The sequence below is a fragment of the Pteropus medius genome, unplaced genomic scaffold (genome assembly GCF_902729225.1).
Source record: "Pteropus medius unplaced genomic scaffold, Ma_sr-lr_union100, whole genome shotgun sequence".
In the NCBI taxonomy this organism is placed as follows: domain Eukaryota; kingdom Metazoa; phylum Chordata; class Mammalia; order Chiroptera; family Pteropodidae; genus Pteropus; species Pteropus medius.
In genome coordinates this window covers 167,676-183,874 of record NW_024349800.1, presented here as the reverse complement: position 1 = coordinate 183,874, position 16,199 = coordinate 167,676, and the positions used below count along the sequence as shown (strand labels likewise).

Genomic DNA, 16,199 nt, shown 5'->3' with positions numbered 1-16,199 from the left:
CCTAGCAGAGGGTGGACCCTGAGAATGAGATTGGGTCTCCCATGGCCGAGGCCCCTGCAGCCCCCAAGGGGTAACCATGGCTTCATTACAAACAGATAAACCAGACACCAGAGCCTGCCACATGGGTCCCTTGTGCAGACCTCACCTTCTGTGTTTAGGGATCCTGATCAGAGGGCAAAGCAGCCTGTACTATGAGGTGGGACTGTGATAAGATTAGAACCAACCAAAAGCTGATTACCAGAAGACTCCCCAAGCTCTGCTCTCCATTCTTCTGATTGGCAGACAAGAACAGCACCACCCCTCAGAAGCACCTCTCAAAAACTCCCAGCCAAACCCAGCCACCTTTCCCCATACCCTTGACATGAGGGGACAGGCTCAGTTTGAGATCGCTGCTTGTTAGGTTAGTGCCCCATTCTCCACTTCCTCCTCATGAAGATGGAAGCGTGCTCTTCACCTCCCTCACAGAACATGAGAAGACTTGTGCATTTTTTCTGCTATGTTCCTAGTGTAACATACATGCTTGGAAACGTGTTTTCTGCACCAACGGGCCTTATTGAGAATAGCCATATGCTGTGGCTTCCTGTATGTAAAAATTGCACTCATAGATATAAGCACCAACATTTTCCTAGTTTTAGGGGTTCATGGACACCTTGGAAGCATGGGGATCTTTGGCCATAATCTGAAGTGTTTGCTGATTGGAGGAAGTCAAGTGGAGGGCCCTCTCAGACAAGCGGCAGCCCTGTTCCCATTGCCCTCAGGGTGGCTCACAGCCCTTCCTGCACCAACCCCATCTGTGCTCTACCCTCTGCAAGCATGTGCTCACCTTCCCTAATGGGAAGGCCAGCAGAGGCTGTGCAGGCAGAGGACCCTGACATGGCCTTTGTCCCATTTCAGCTGCGTGGTGGATGAGATGGACTTCTCTACCATGGAGCTGGATGAAGCCCTCAGGAAGTTCCAGGCACACATTCGGGTCCAGGGGGAAGCTCAGAAGGTGGAGCGACTCATTGAGGCCTTCAGGTTGGGACCAGGGCAGGGCAAGGGGAAGGGGTCAGGGAGAGGGTGTCGAGGAAGATTCCTAGCTTACAGGCTGAATTCCCTTTGCCCCCTTCCTTATGCAGGGTCAGGTGGCCCTGAACTTGCCTGGGCCACGGTGAGGCAGCAGCCCCTCCTGAGTGCCAGGTGTTCTGGTGGTTAGTGCTATAGCCAGAGTTTTGAACAGTCTTTATCTTCCTCCAAGTCCTTATGAACCTCATCCATTTATGAGTTCATTTGTGTTATCTTCTGTTTGCCCTTTCCAAGGGCAGCCACTCCCTCATAGTGACTCATAGCTCAAGTTGCAGAACCACATGGCCTGTTTCTAACACTCACTCCACCACTTACCGGCTGTGTGACCTTGCGCTTTTTTCTTAAACTCTCTGTGCCTCACATCCTTTCCTATAGAGTGAGGATAACAAGAGTACCTACCCTAGACAGGATTGAAGGTTTAAACCACTTAGGATGTGTGGGTGCTACAGAGAGCCTGCACTCAAGGTCATCTGTCTGCAGTCTTTCATCCCAGTACTATGTGTACTCTGGCTGTGTAGGGGCTTTTGTGCTTCATGCTGGGCATGGCAGACATTGGTCAGCTGCTGACCCAGATCTCTTGGCTTAGCACCAGTGGTGAGGCCAGGGAGGAACTAGGGAATGGGAAGAGGACAGCCCCAGTGGAATGTTCAGCCACTTCCTTTCGGGAGGGTCTCTTGGAGGGGATGGCACTAACAGGGAAGACAGAATTGGAGTTCACATTGTCTGAGCGCTGATGGCTGCTACCTCAGTCATGTTGCCTCACCTGGTTTCTCTTCTCTGTCTAGACCCATCTCACTCACCCCTCCACGAGGTTACCGGTAGAGGGAGCCTCTTGGAGGTGGGTGCAGTGGGTAAAGCAGTGAGGACAGTAAGCAGATGACTCAGTGAGGCAGAGTATATTAGTGAGGCTGTTGGTTCAGGTGCCATACAAAGGTGCCCCAACAGCCACAGCTGAAATAAGACAGAAGTGCATCTCCCTCTGAGCTGGTGCAGGAGGCCAGGCTCCTTTCATCACAGGTCCAACACCCACTATCACATTGCTGTTCCAGGCAGGGAAAGAGAGTACAGGGCACACTCCTGCCTTTTAAGGTACAGTCTTGGAGGTGCTCACATTCCATTGTCCAAAACTTAGTTATCTGGCTGTACCAGCTCCTAGGGAGATTGGGGAATGTGGTCTTCACCCTGAGAACCACTGCCAGCTATAGTGCAGGTGGGTGGAATATAACTAAAGTGAGAAGGGATGAGTGGATAGTCAGGGTGGACTCTCTGCCAGGCAAGTGTTGTCCCTATTTACCAGATGCAAAAGCTGAGCCTCAGAGAGCAGTGACCAGCCTCAGCTGTTTAGTGTTAGGCTAAGCTGTGGCGGCTATCATGAGTAAGGGGCAGGCTCCTGACTGAGGTGGCCTTGACCTTCTTCCCTCACCCTGACCTCCAGCCAGCGGTACTGTATCTGTAACCCCGGGGTAGTGCGGCAGTTCCGGAACCCAGACACCATCTTCATCCTGGCCTTTGCCATCATCCTGCTCAACACGGACATGTACAGCCCCAACGTCAAGCCTGAGCGCAAAATGAAGCTGGAGGACTTCGTCAAGAACCTCCGAGGTGAGCTCTCCTTGCGCTGGGCTCAGAAGCACAGCCTCCCAGGTGTGGGGCTGAGAGGTGAATTCAACATAGCCTCACGCTGGGTGCAGGAGAACAAGGGAGCCAGGCTCCAGTGCACCCACTTCTTGGGCAGAAGGGCCTTCAGGGAGCGTTGATCCCAATAATGTGCAAATGCAGCACAAATTATCATAAAGGGCAAGTGCTGTCTTAAGGGTGCAGATAGTGGGGGTACAGATTGAGCAACGCATGCCTGAGTCTCTGGGTGCGGGGAGCCTTACTTCTGGAGGAAGTGATGTTTTTCGCTTGGTATGGATGCACAGGGGTTTGACAGGTTGAGGTGGAGGGAAGTTTCTTAAGAGAGAACAAAGGCCTGAGAAGGCAGCTTGTCACAGTGCCAGAGTGCTGAGCCAGACACAGGTTTACCAAAGTCTGGTTGGGAGGATGTGCAGGAGCATGGAATAGAGCCCAAGTGCTGGGAACCCTGAGGCCTCCAGCAGGCGAGGGCCAAATAGAGGGGCCAGCATACCCTGTCTCCCATCATTGCTGTGCCTTTCACAGCATCTGCCCCACCACTCCTCTCCTACATTCCATGTTCCTTTTAAAACTGACTTGCCTTGTTTTTGTTTCTTTAACTATACTTTTTAAAGCAACCTTATATCATCACTGTAAATGGGAAACCAGTAGCATTTGCCACACATAGGCAGTCATTATAAAAATGAATACAGTGAAAAGAAAGCACCACTGTTAATTCCAGCCAGAGCTGTTTCTGGCTGGGCCCTGAGGCTGAGACTGCCCTCTCTTCCTTAGCAGGTGGATCCATGTTAGATAGGTGCTGGTGAGATAGGCAGCAAGAAGGGAGGCCTTCTCCTGGCATCAAGTAGGGAAGGAATTGAAAAGAGAGCAGCTGTCTTCCAGGTGGCTCCATGTTAGCTGACAGCATGTCCCTCATGCACCTGGAGTACCTGGAAGGCAGAGTAGGAACTATGTTCCTCTTCTTGAGAAATTCCAGCTGTAGCAGGCTTGAGGTCCCCTTAGAAATGTTATCATATTTTTATAAAAGGAGAAAAAGCTGGTCTAAGTCAAGTCCAACTGTGAGCTTGTTGAGCCATTTATATTGTCTACTCTTCTCCTTTATTTATGTAAAACTTCTGTTCTGCAATCCCCTCTCTTGGGGCAAGATAATTCTCTCATGGAGGCTCTACGGGGCCCTCCCTGGGATTTGAACCTTCCTGATGTCCCCCTGGTGGTGGGCACCACCGTACTAGGATGTTGATAGCTATATGAGAAATAACAGGAGGAGCCAGAAATGATTAGCCCAGAGGACAGAAGACTCAGGGAAGGACAGGGCTGCTGAGTCAGATATTTGCCCTCTTGTCAGTGGCTTTGTGATTCGTATTCATCTTTACACCCAGCCATTTCATTAGTCTGGGAGACAGGGTGATGTTATCATCCCACTTCCCAGAGTAGGGGCTGAGCACCCTAAAACCAGTAGAGCGAGCTGCTGGTTCTATCTCCCTAGCTTGGGCTGTTCCTGCCAAATCACCTCTTTTTAATCCAGGGACTTGGAGGTGTTCTGCCCCATCTTCCTTGTGCTTTAGAAGGAATAACTAAGGCTCAGAGTGAGACAGGACTTGACCAGATCACACAGCAAGTGAGTATCAGAGGAGATAGGATCCTGATCTCCCAAAGCTAGGCTGGCACTGTGCCAGGCACATGTCTAGCTTGTTTATTTTAGAGGTTCCCTCCTCCCCCCCGTGCACACACACAACTGGACACACATTTTCTCCAGAATCACTCACTCCAGTTTCCCCAGTGGGGGTTCAAGGATAGGTAGAAGAGGAATAGCTCACCAGCATGGAAGCCAAATGAGCAGTATTTTCTTTTTATTGTTTTTGTTTAAAAAATTTTTAATGTATATTTTTTAAATTGGGTATTATCTTCACATAGTTCCAAAGCCAGAAAGTAATACAACCCAGAAATCATGCTCCTTTGTTTTTACCCAAATGAGTTGAAAATGTACATCCACACAAAAACCTGCACACAGATGTTTTTAGCAGTTTTTTCATAATTGCCAGAACTGGAAGCAACCAAGACATCCTTCAGTAGGTGAATGGATAAATAAACTGGTATATCTAGACAATGAGATATTATTCAGCGCTAAAAGAGATGAGCTACCAAGCCATGAAGAGACATGGAACCATAAATGCATATAACTAAGTGAAAGAAGCCAATCTGAAAAGGCTACATACTGTATGATCCCAACTATATGACATAATGGAAAAGGCAAAACTATGGAGACAATAAAAAGATTAATGGTTGCCATGGGTGGTAGAGAGGGAGGGATGAATATGTGGAGCACAGAAGAGTTTAAGGGCAGGGAAAATACTCCCTGTATGATAGATGAATGCAGGTCTTTATACATTTGTCATAGAAAGTACAACAGCAAGAGTGAACCCTAAGGTAAACTCTGGACTTTGGGTGATTACGAGGTGTCAGTATAGGTTCATCATTTGTAACAAATGAACCACTTGGGTTGGAGAGGTTGATAATGGGGGAGGCCGATGCGGAAGCAGAGAGTATATGGGAAATCTCTGTACTTTCCCCCAAATTTTTCTGTGAACTTCATTCTGCTCTAAAAATAAATTCTGTTTTAAAACCCCCAGAAGATATAAAAGGTCCATAGCAGAGCCTTCCACCCTTGCCATCTGCCTGGCCATACTTTCCACCCCTAGAGGTCATCAGTGTTTAGTTCCTGAAGTCCCACTCAAAATTCCTCTATTCAAGCAAGTACAGACTTCCATGATTGGTTTTACCTTCTTCTATATTTACTTTTTTTTTTTTTTCATTTAATAAATCCAAGAGATCCCAGACAAGAAAAAGTAAAGGAATTCATCACCACCAAACCAATATTACAGGAAATGTTAGAGGGACTTCTTGAAGGAGGAGAAAAAAGATTAAAAATATGAATCATAAAAGGGCAATATGAATAATAAAAGGGCACTTATGTGTCAATAATTAAAAGATTAAAAATATGAATAATAAAAGGGCACTTATGTGTCAATAATTACTTTAAATATTAAATGGACTAAAGCTCCAATCAAAAGACATAAGGGTGACTGAATGGATAAGAAAACAAGACCCTTATATACTTTGCCTACAAGAGACTCACATCAGATTGAAAGATACGCACAGACCGAAAGTAAAGGGATGAAAAAAATTAAAAGATACATGCACTCCTACATTCACTGCAGCATTATTTACGATAGCCAAGATATTAAAGCAACCTAAGTGCCCATCAGTAGATGATTGGATAAAGAAGATGTGGTACATATATACAATGGAATATTACTCGGCCATAAAAAAGAATGAAATCTTACCACTTTCAACAACATGGATGGACCTACAGGGTATTATGCTAAGTGAAATAAGTTAAAGAAAGAAATACCATATGATTTCACTTATATGTGGAATCTTAAAAACAAAACAGAAACAGACTCATAGAAATAGAGAACAAACTGATGGTTGCCAGGTTGGGGGTGGGGGTTTGGAGAGGCTAGGTGAAAAAGATGAGGGATTAAGAACAAATTGCCAGTTGTAAAAATAGTCATGAGGATGTAAAGTACAGCATAGGGAATATAGTCAATAATGACTATGGTGTCAGGTGTACTAGATTTATTGGGGGATTCACTTTGTAAGTTATATAAATGTCTAACCACTATGCTGTATACCTAAAACTAACATAAATTGTATGCCAACTGTAATTGAAAAATAAATTTTTTTTAAAATCCAATAGAATGCTTTTATGTTGGTTTGCTGTGGTCTTTATTGCTGCTTGCAGGTGCATAGTACTCTGTTGTGCCAGTGTGTGATGATTGGTTGACCAGTCCTCTGTTGATGGGTAAATGGGTTACTTCCGGTTTTCTCCTATTTGGAAATAATGCTGCAGTGAATAACCTTGTATGTGTATCCTGTCCCATGGGATAAATTCCCCCAATGTAATCAGTGGGCCAGAGGGTGTTTGAATTTATAATTGTGACAGTGCCAAATTGCCCACCATTTCACCATCCCACCTGCAGTCTATGGGATGCCCCTCCCATAGCCTCATTAATAGTGTGTGTTATCAAACCATGAGCCAGTCTGAGGCCTGAGGATGGATATGGGTTTGAGTTTCTTTACTCACAGCAATTCTGAGGGTGGTATAGCAGAAAGGGTATGCATTTGTCAGGGCATCCGGGTTCGAGTCCTGGCCTCCAGCTTCTGCCCACACGATGTGGGACAACAGCTGGCAAAACTGCTCAGACACACTGAGCTCTCATTTTGTGGAGCATGCCATGAGCTGCTCACACTTCCTCAGAAAGACTGAGTCACAAGGTTAACAAGGGATGAAGTGAGGACTTGGGCCCAGGTCCATTGGAGTCTGAACTCACAAACGCTGTCTACACAGCCTCCCCTCACTCAAACCCCAACCCCATGCTTGGGCCTGGGCTTTTCTATCTGTGGAACAGGAATGGTTATGCCCACCCCACGGGGCTGTGGTCAGGATCTGCAAGGTAATATTTATCAAGCTCTCTGAGCAGCCCCCCTACACTAGTCCAGGTGGCTGTGTTGGCCTTGTCCCTGGTGGAAGGATTCTGAGGAATCTGTGGATGACTGAGGATGTTCAGTAGCTGTGGGTCTGGAAGGTCTGTGGTTCTATTGGGACTGATGAAAAGGATTGCTGTTCTGATTTGGTTTTAAAAATGGTAACTCAGGGTGAGCTTGGGGCTGAATACCTGGCTGCTGTCTCCTACCCAGGGGTGGATGATGGTGAAGACATTCCCCGGGAGACGCTGATCGGGATCTATGAGCGGATCCGCAAGCGAGAGCTGAAGACCAATGAGGACCACGTATCCCAGGTGCAGAAGGTGGAGAAGCTCATCGTGGGGAAGAAGCCGGTATGTGGTGGCTCTGTGTCCCAGGGCAGCAGCTGGCAGGTGCGGGGATCCTCACCAACCGTTTCCAACCCTCTCAGTTTGACCCCAGACCTGCTGGTTGCTTTGATTCAAGTGGCTTCTAATATTTGGGACTAATGAGCCTTTGCTCTGGGTTAAAATCGAAGAGAACCTAAGGCACTTAACAAACCAACAGGCAGAATTGTACAGTGGTTCCTTGGTGACCTGAGAATGCCCTCAGAGCCCCCTCAGAGCCTGCTAACAGTAGGTCCTCCCCCATTTACCCCCTGGAGTGTGGCTGGACTGAGCTAAAGAAAGGTGCTGTGGGAGAGACATTGCTTCTTTGACTTTGCATTGCCTGTTAGTTCCCTCAGGGTGGGGTGTATCTTTTAGAACATTGATATCTTTTTTCTTTGTTTACTGTTTCCCCATGTAGATTGGATCCCTGCATCATGGGCTTGGCTGTGTGAGTATCCCACTGCTTTCACATTCCAGCTAATATCCCACCCTGGGGGTGCCCAGCATGATCATATTTCCTGGCTCCCAGATCCACAGGTCTGGCTGCTTGAGTTAATTTCTGGGGCAATAAGAAATTTAGTTTTCATAATTATCCCAGCCTCGAACCTCTGCAGGCCCAGAGTTCATGGCCACACGGGGAGGGCTGTGCTGTTAGGCTCTGAAAGCAGATAGTCTCCTTTCCTCTTGTCTGAGTCTAACTGAGCTCAGAGACCAGGTGCAGTATCTTGTACCCAGACCTCAAGATACTGCACCTGAAACAAATGATCTTGGTGTGCAATGGAGGGTCTTCTCCTTCCTTGCCCAGCCCACGCTCTGCCCACAACAACTTGCTCATGCATCAGGACCCTTTACATTTCCACAACCTTGAGGAAGTTTGTCTGCACACCCCTGGAGCACACATATATATGGCTAACCTGGCAGTCCCTTGACACATCCCTCGTGTGTCTTTACCCATCACTGGCCAGCCAAGCCAGGCTCACAAACCCCTCTAATTGCCCTCCTCTTCCCAGTTTCCCCTAGAGACCAAGACAACTGGATACTTCCATGACCTGCCCTCACTCACCTCTCTAGCCCCACATTTCACCATCTTTCTTTTGTACTTTTGCTCCAAACAGCATTGCTCCCTGAGCATGCCAGGCTGGGCCATACATTTCCCTCCCCTCTTCTTGTCTTCCTGATGCACTGAGCTTGGGTGCCCTCTACCAGGGTGCCCCTAGCAGAATTAACACTCTCTGGCTCCAACCATGCTTACCTGCTGGGGGTCTTATCCAGGCGTGTGCTATCTGTCTCCTTACTAACTCATCTGTCTCCTGCATGGTAAGCCTGGGAACTCCCAGAGCCATGACTGGGCTTCCCTGATGGTTTGTCACACCAGGCCTTGAGAACAGCTTGGGCTGCGAGGTGGGGACTCTTTGAACTCAAGGCAAGTGTGTAGAGCAGAGGATCAGGTCAGGTCCCACAGCATTGACTGCTGGTTCAAGAGTTTGGACAGGGTCTTTCAGGCTGCAGAAGCATCATAATCCTTTAGGAGTAGAAAATCTCCCAAGTTTCTGCAGTTAGCTGGTTGTGTGGCTGAGGCAAGTTGCTCAACCTCTCTGTGCCTCAGTTTCTTCATCTAGAGTAGACTATCTCTGGAAAAATGTTTGCAGGTTTAATGGGCACTTTGTGGGGACTCAGAAAATATGCATTCCTCTCTGGCTAGAGGTTCACATGTGAGCATGTTGCTCCAAGAAATCTGATACCTGCCTAAAAGAATTGAAGGGACATCTTACAAGAAGGGAGGTATTTACCATGGTCCTGCAGGAGAGTTCCTGAGAACAGATTGAGAAAATTGATACAAGCCAAAAAATACATTTCATTCTGCATGGTTTACAAGATAAGGCATTTTTGAACAAAAGGCCCAAGGGCTGGGTTTCTAGCACACAGGCTAGTCCTGTGCTGCCCAGCCCTCAGAGGAGGGTCAGGTGGCTGAGGGCTGCTTTTTCCCTCCCTGCACAGGTGCTCTCTCTGCCTCACCGGCGTCTGGTCTGCTACTGCCGGCTCTTCGAGGTTCCAGACCCAAATAAGCCCCAGAAACTCGGACTGCACCAGCGAGAAATCTTCCTTTTTAACGACCTTCTGGTGGTATGTGGTGCCCCACTGGGTGTCATGACTGAGAGTTGCAGTGCAAGGAGACCTGGCTATGTGCCTTGAGCATGAGAAAATGCACACATAGCTGTAGGGTAGAGGTGAGGGGTAGAGTTCTCCCATGTCTTTGGGTTACCGAGGGCAGAATCCAACTCAAACTGCTGCTGATGAAAACAGGGCTTCATTGGCTCATGTAAAAGTCCAGAGGGGGATTTGGAGCCCTAGCTGTGGCAGGTTCCAGAGGCTTAGACTTGTTAGCAGGACTCCTTTTTATGTTTTGTCTCTTAGCTGCATAGGCTCTTCCTCTGCATGGGCTCCCTTCGCAGGGAGGCTCCATCGGAGAAAGGAAAGTCAGCCTCAACATCTCCAGGCTTAATTCTGTCCCCTTGGCCACCAGTGGGATTCTCTTCCTAAGAATCCAAGCAAAGGTCTCATTTCCTGTGCCTGAGCCTGAGTTAGTCACAGCCTCAGGACTAATGGACTGAGAGTGGCAGAGAGATAGGGAGACTGAGGAGTTCTAGCCCAAAAAATGGCAGCACAGTTGCGAGCCAGTAGGGGTGAAGATGCCCCTGCAGAGAGCAGGAGGAACATGTTCTTGGATCTCTATCTTTCCTGCATGCCACAGACTTTCTTGCCAGAGGCCCCTGTCCCCAGTTCCCACCTGTTTGAGAATAAGTTACTCTTCTCTGATTCCTGAGATCATAATCCAGATAATGTGGGTTCAAATCCTTTATTAAGCATCCCTTTTAAGCAAGTCACTTCAGATCTCTGATTCTCAGTTTCCACTATAAAATTAATCTCTCAAAAGGTTACAGTGGTCAGATGGACATAAGACCCTTGCACAGTGCCCTCGATATCACATGAGATAATATGCCTTATACCTTTCTGCTGGGTTTGAAGCGCTTTGTAGCCAGCCAGAATGGCACCAGGGTCTCACAGGAACAGAAAACAGTATCCACATCCAGGCATGAATGTACATATGTTCCTCCCTGTGTCAGCTCTTCCCTTCCACAAGGGTCTCCTGACCTCTGAACTGCAGAGTAATTCTCACACAGGAGAACATTGCCAAATCCATTTATAATCCTGAACTCCCTGAGCTGCTCCGGGGCAGTGAAGATGATGTGACTTAGCCTTTGTTTCTGGCCGCCCCTAGGTCACCAAGATCTTCCAGAAGAAGAAGAACTCAGTGACGTACAGCTTCCGACAGTCCTTCTCCCTGTATGGCATGCAGGTCCTGCTTTTCGAGAACCAGTGTAAGTCTATCCTGCAGGCCTGCCTTGGCCTAGATGTGTATGTGCTGGAGCACTTGTCCACACATGGCTATGACCGTCACACAGCTCTAACTTCATAGTCAGGAAGCACTCTTTTTCCCATTCTCTCTCCTTCCTCTTTCTGCCATCAATGACAGAAGCCCAGGGTGGCTTCTCCTATGCTCTCTTTGTCTAATAAGCAGCAATAATTAGGAAGAATTTAATAACCTTATACATAGTGCTCATTGAATTTACTTTTACTGTTATTTCTTGCAGGTGATAAGATTTTTTAATTTAGGGCAGAGTGAATTTATTTAAATAAAATATTGATAAGAAAGCATGAAGTAAATGGCATAGATGATATGCAAATATGGCCAAACAGTTGAAGGTAATACTGGAGGGACTGTACAGGTCCAGGGCTGAGCCCTGGAGCTGACAGCCAGGGTTCAAATCCTAGCTCTTGCAGTTAGTAGCTGTGTGGCCTGGCTGCTTAACCTCTTTGGGCTACGTTCCCTTTGTCTATAAAATAGGTGTTGCCAGTGCCTGCCTCACAGCATTAGATACCTGTAAAGCATTCCTGGCACAGAGGAAGTGCTTGGTCAGGATTCATTCTTAGGTACAATTGGAAGGCCTTCTTTGGGTGTGAGTGGGTCATGGGAGCCCTGGGATTTTGGAAGGGAACTGGCTGCTGCCTAGGACACTCACACTTTGTAGGCTACTCCTTTTTCTTTGCAGACTACCCCAATGGCATCCGGCTCACGTCTGCAGTCCCTGGAACCGACATAAAAGTATTAATAAACTTTAATGCTCCCAATCCTCAAGACCGAAAGAAATTCACTGATGACCTACGGGAGTCCATCGCGGAGGTGCAGGAGATGGAGAAGCACAGAATAGAATGTAAGTTGCAGACCTCCTGGGGAGGAAGAGCCATGACCTTGGCATCTTTCGGACACAGGCGTTGGCTTCTATATGGTGGCAGTAACTCTGAGAGCCCGCAGAAATGAGATTCACCAGTCTTTTCAGGTCTCCCCACAGCCATGTGACCAGCAGCCCATATGCCAAGGTCACAGGAGATGATACAGAGAGGGAAGGGGATGGCAGAGGCCTCCTGGTGAGAGCCAGGGCTTCAGAGACCCAGGCCCATCCTGCTTGTGATACCACGTCGCATGCTCTAAGTACAGGTCCCTGGCAACCCCATGAGACAAAAACTCCTGGAGCTGAGCTCTTTGCACTTCAGTGTCATTATTTATTTGCCTTCCAAATCAGGGCCCTACAGATTGATGAGGTTACAGCCAAGCCCATCACCTGGGTTCTGTTAGAGCCCATTATAACCCTTGCCTCTCCTGGCTCCAAGCTTCACTGCCAGGAGGCTCAGGTGTTTCTCCCTCTGGCACCTCCATGCAAGGCCAGTTAACTCTTGCTCATCTCCAAATCCAGGCAACTCTGTCTCCTCTGACCCTCAAGCCTAGAAAGTGACTGTGTTTCCTGTGGATTACAAAGCACTCTGACCTCTCCAACCTCCTTTCTGGGGTCTCCTTTTGGCTCCCTTTTATTGAAGATAGCCAGCCATTACATCTTCTTTTTCCTAAGACAACCATGCTCCTTACGTTTCCCCCATTCCAAGCAGATGGAGACTCAGTACAGTGCCAACCTTGAACAGAGGATGGTGGTTTTCTGCATTTCCTCCTGGCATAGGTCCTGGCTCTGTCTGCCATCCCACTCCCTGCTGCCCTCTCCTGGCTAAACATGCTTCTCTCACTGAGCCCTTGCCCCTCTATTTCAGCGGAGCTTGAGAAGCAGAAAGGCGTTGTGCGGCCCAGCATGTCCCAGTGCTCCAGTCTCAAAAAGGAGTCGGGCAACGGGACGCTGAACCGGGCCTGCCTGGATGACAGCTATGCCAGCAGTGAGGGCCTCAAGCGCAGCGCCCTCAGCAGCTCCCTGAGGGACCTCTCGGAAGCAGGTAAAAGCTGGGCCTAGGACCACCTTCCTAGCCTAATGGATGCAGGACTCAGACCAGGCATACCAGCAGTTGGGGCATGAATTCTGTGCCGGAAAGGGACCGCGGTGGTGGCCAGCAATAGAGGGCTCAGACTATTGGGTTCCTTACAACCACCCCCAAATCATAGTATCATATGACCAAACAGAGAGGACATCCCGAAAAGGCAAAAGAGAACAGGACCGATTGTCAAAGGCAGAATGGCAGGAAGGTTACCCCCATTCATTCTTTCTTCTAGAGGTTTTATTTATTCTTTTATTTTCTGAAAATTGCTTTCGCGAAGAGTGAGCTAGGCCCACTGATGGATGTGTCCCATTTACTCTGTGCTGCTGCATCCTTGTGTTTTATGCTGATGAATGAAATAGAGTAAAGCCCTCTAAACTGTGTCTGGAAACCCCCACTCCCACTGTCCCTGGTCTTGCTTTTTCCCCAGAGGTCTCCTTTCATGGGAAACCCAGGCCTCCGTTCAGCCCAGAATCGGTTCCAGGGACTCTATTCAGCCCTGGGAGTCGAGAAAGCCCTGGTGGAAACTGAGTTTTGTTGTTCTTTGTGTGTTTAATTTGTGTGTGTTTCTGCGTGTTTAATTTGCTTCCAGTTTCTTAACCCCCAAGCAAGTAGCACACCTCAAGCCTCCCAGATTTCTCAGGGCAGAGGCAGGGTACACCTGGAGCATCAGGGTGCTGCGGGCTTCTGCCATCAACTGTACAGGTGAAGGAGGGAGGTACGGGAGCAGACCTAACTGACTACCTGTGAGCTCTGCTCCAGCCTGCTTTGCCTGCTGGCTCTGTCAGAGAAGCTGTGGAGTGAGGGAATGCACCCTGGCAACCCCTCAGTCTTCCGCTAGTTGTGTATACCTGGTCATTTTATCCCAGGAAGAGGCTCAGGGCCTGTGGTGAAGCAGGGGTTGCAGTGCATTGTTGCACAGTGGGCATGGGGCTATGCCCAGTACTGTAGGCTCCCAGGACTCTGGGCTCTACCTGCCTTGAGGCCCCAGGTGTCCTGGCCCCAGGAACCCCTGATTTATTGGGGGAGACCCTATTGGGTCGAGATCAGGCTTCTCTCCAGTGGCCTAGCAGTCCCCTTCCCTCCTAGGGGCTTGCCTATCTCCCCTGCCTCAGGTATCACCAAGTGGCCAGCTCTGGGCCCATGTAAGAGAGCCTACTTATGTCCCCATCTTGTACCTGCCTTGCCAGCAGCTCTGCCTCTCTTTGTTTGGCTTATTCATTTCCCAGAATTTTTTTCTTTTTTCTTTCTTTCTTTTTTTTTCTTTTTTTTTTTTAATTTGGATTTTTTCCTTTTTATTTTATTTTTGTCTTGTCATTTTTTTTTTCCTTCATAGTGAAAATCAGAAATCCATTGCCAACATGAGGCTTAACCCAGGGTTTCTCAACCCCAGTCCCATTGACATTTTGTGCCTAATAATTCCTTGCTGTGGGGACTGTCCTGAGCGGGAAGTTCAGCAGCATCCTTGGCCTCTGTCTTCCATTCATGACAATTAGTAATGTCTCCAGAAATTGCCAGATATTGTCTAGAGAGCAAAGTCACCCTTGGTTGAGAAGCATTGGTTTTCCCTGTGGCTTGTTAAACTCAGCTAAACATAACAGTACTGCCATGAGCCTCTGCAGGCTGGGAGCATGGGGCCTGTGTTTGAGTTTGTGCAGTGGAGCAGGCTCTGGCCTCTGTTATCTGGAGGGCTGGGGGCCCTGTCTAACCTCCTCATGTAGCAGTGGCTCTGTTAGAACTGAAGTTTTCAGCATGTCCAGACACACTCAGTACGGTCCTGGTAGTCAGGACCTCAGTGGTCCACTCTCTGAGAGAGCTTAGGGGGTCAGACAGAGCCACACGCCCAGGCATATGGCCATGTGAGGGATGGAACTCCAGGGTTTGGCTGATTTCCATTTATTATTTCTATTGCCACTGTCACTTGGGGATTCTGAGCTGAGAAGGACTCTAGAGATTATGTCCTCTCAGGGACCAAAGCCACACTGAAAAGAATCCCCAGGAAAGAAAATCCCCTACCCCCAGGAAGGTTAGAGAGTGAGATGAGGTGGGTCTTTGAGTTCTGGTAGCTGCCAAGGCCCCAGACTGTGTACAGGACACCTGTGGCTTCCAGAGGGAGACACTCCAATGTCAGTAGCCTTTTCAGAAGATGCTGGACTCGGCAGCTGAAGGTGCGGAATTAGGTGCTCTGGACTAAGTTGGGGCAAAGCTCTCCAGAGGCAACATCAATCCCACCTACCATGACTTTCACTGAGATGAGCTTGTCGAGAAGATGCTCAGTGCTTGGCAAGTCATCACTCCCAGAGCAACTGCCCCAGATCTGTACTCATACATCCCTCCAGGAGAAAACACACCAGGAAATTGTCCTCAGTCCTCCATGAACCTTGGGGACCCAGTAGGCAGTCATGGCCTAGGAAGAAGCCTGGTAGCAGATACCTCCAGGAGCCCCTGACATTCTGAGAAGTAGAGGAAGGGGCCTGAGTAAGCTCCAGCTTCCTACTGAGCTGTGAGGCCTCATTACATGTCTCTCCACATGGTCTTCCTGCATCTAGGGCCCTGTACTCATTTCAGTGGTACCAGAGCTCTGTTGGCCTGAGATCAGGACTAGCGAGGACCATGGATACAGGTGTGACTGAGCCTTACTTAGCCACTGCCCCAGATCAGTCAAGTCATAGTGGACACTATCTGTGGGCCCCCAAGGTCATCCTGTCTCTCCCTGGCTGAGCTGCCCAATACCAGTCCCCATGGGGATATCTCTTTCCTGAACCCATCATTGTCCCAGAAACAGCTGGAGACCTACTGTGTCCTGCACCAGGGCAGCCCGGTCTGGGGAGACTTGGCAGCTATGGGTGACCAGTTTCCAAAGCAGCACCTGCTGTCCCAAGACAGGTACTCTGCACACAAAATGGCTTGTGGCTACCTCTCTTGGGACAGGGGCCATGCTCAGGGGTACACTTGAGATGGCCACCCAAGCAGAGCCCAGCAGAGGATGTACAGCACACTGATTCCAGAGTTATGCTGATAAGATCTTCTCCCCTCTCTGCCTGCTGGTCATTAGCTATCAGCACCTGGCTAAGTTACATCTCTGGGCCTCAGTTTCCCCAGCTGCAACATAGGGACTTCTACTTTCCTCCAAGAATCTCTGTAAGAGAGTCGATGCATGCCAAGCATTTAGGGCAGGGCCTGCCCCACAGTTTGTGTAGCTGTTGT

At 48.6% G+C, this 16,199-nt stretch overlaps 1 protein-coding gene across 11 annotated transcripts in view; it reads left to right on the top strand.

Moving 5' to 3' along the window:
- Positions 1 to 16,199, top strand: part of IQSEC1 (IQ motif and Sec7 domain ArfGEF 1) — a 385,819-nt gene that overhangs the window by 361,004 nt on the left and 8,616 nt on the right. For 8 of the 11 annotated variants that reach the window (XM_039886571.1, XM_039886570.1, XM_039886574.1 and 5 more), the window contains 8 exons: positions 895 to 1,017; positions 2,501 to 2,667; positions 7,462 to 7,601; positions 8,035 to 8,064; positions 9,615 to 9,740; positions 10,897 to 10,996; positions 11,708 to 11,890; positions 12,777 to 12,953. In XM_039886571.1, the coding sequence (XP_039742505.1) occupies positions 895 to 1,017; positions 2,501 to 2,667; positions 7,462 to 7,601; positions 8,035 to 8,064; positions 9,615 to 9,740; positions 10,897 to 10,996; positions 11,708 to 11,890; positions 12,777 to 12,953 (1,046 nt within the window). The remainder of the gene's footprint in view (positions 1 to 894; positions 1,018 to 2,500; positions 2,668 to 7,461; positions 7,602 to 8,034; positions 8,065 to 9,614; positions 9,741 to 10,896; positions 10,997 to 11,707; positions 11,891 to 12,776; positions 12,954 to 16,199) is intronic. The other 3 variants (XM_039886580.1, XM_039886576.1, XM_039886575.1) reach the window with 2 other exon arrangements.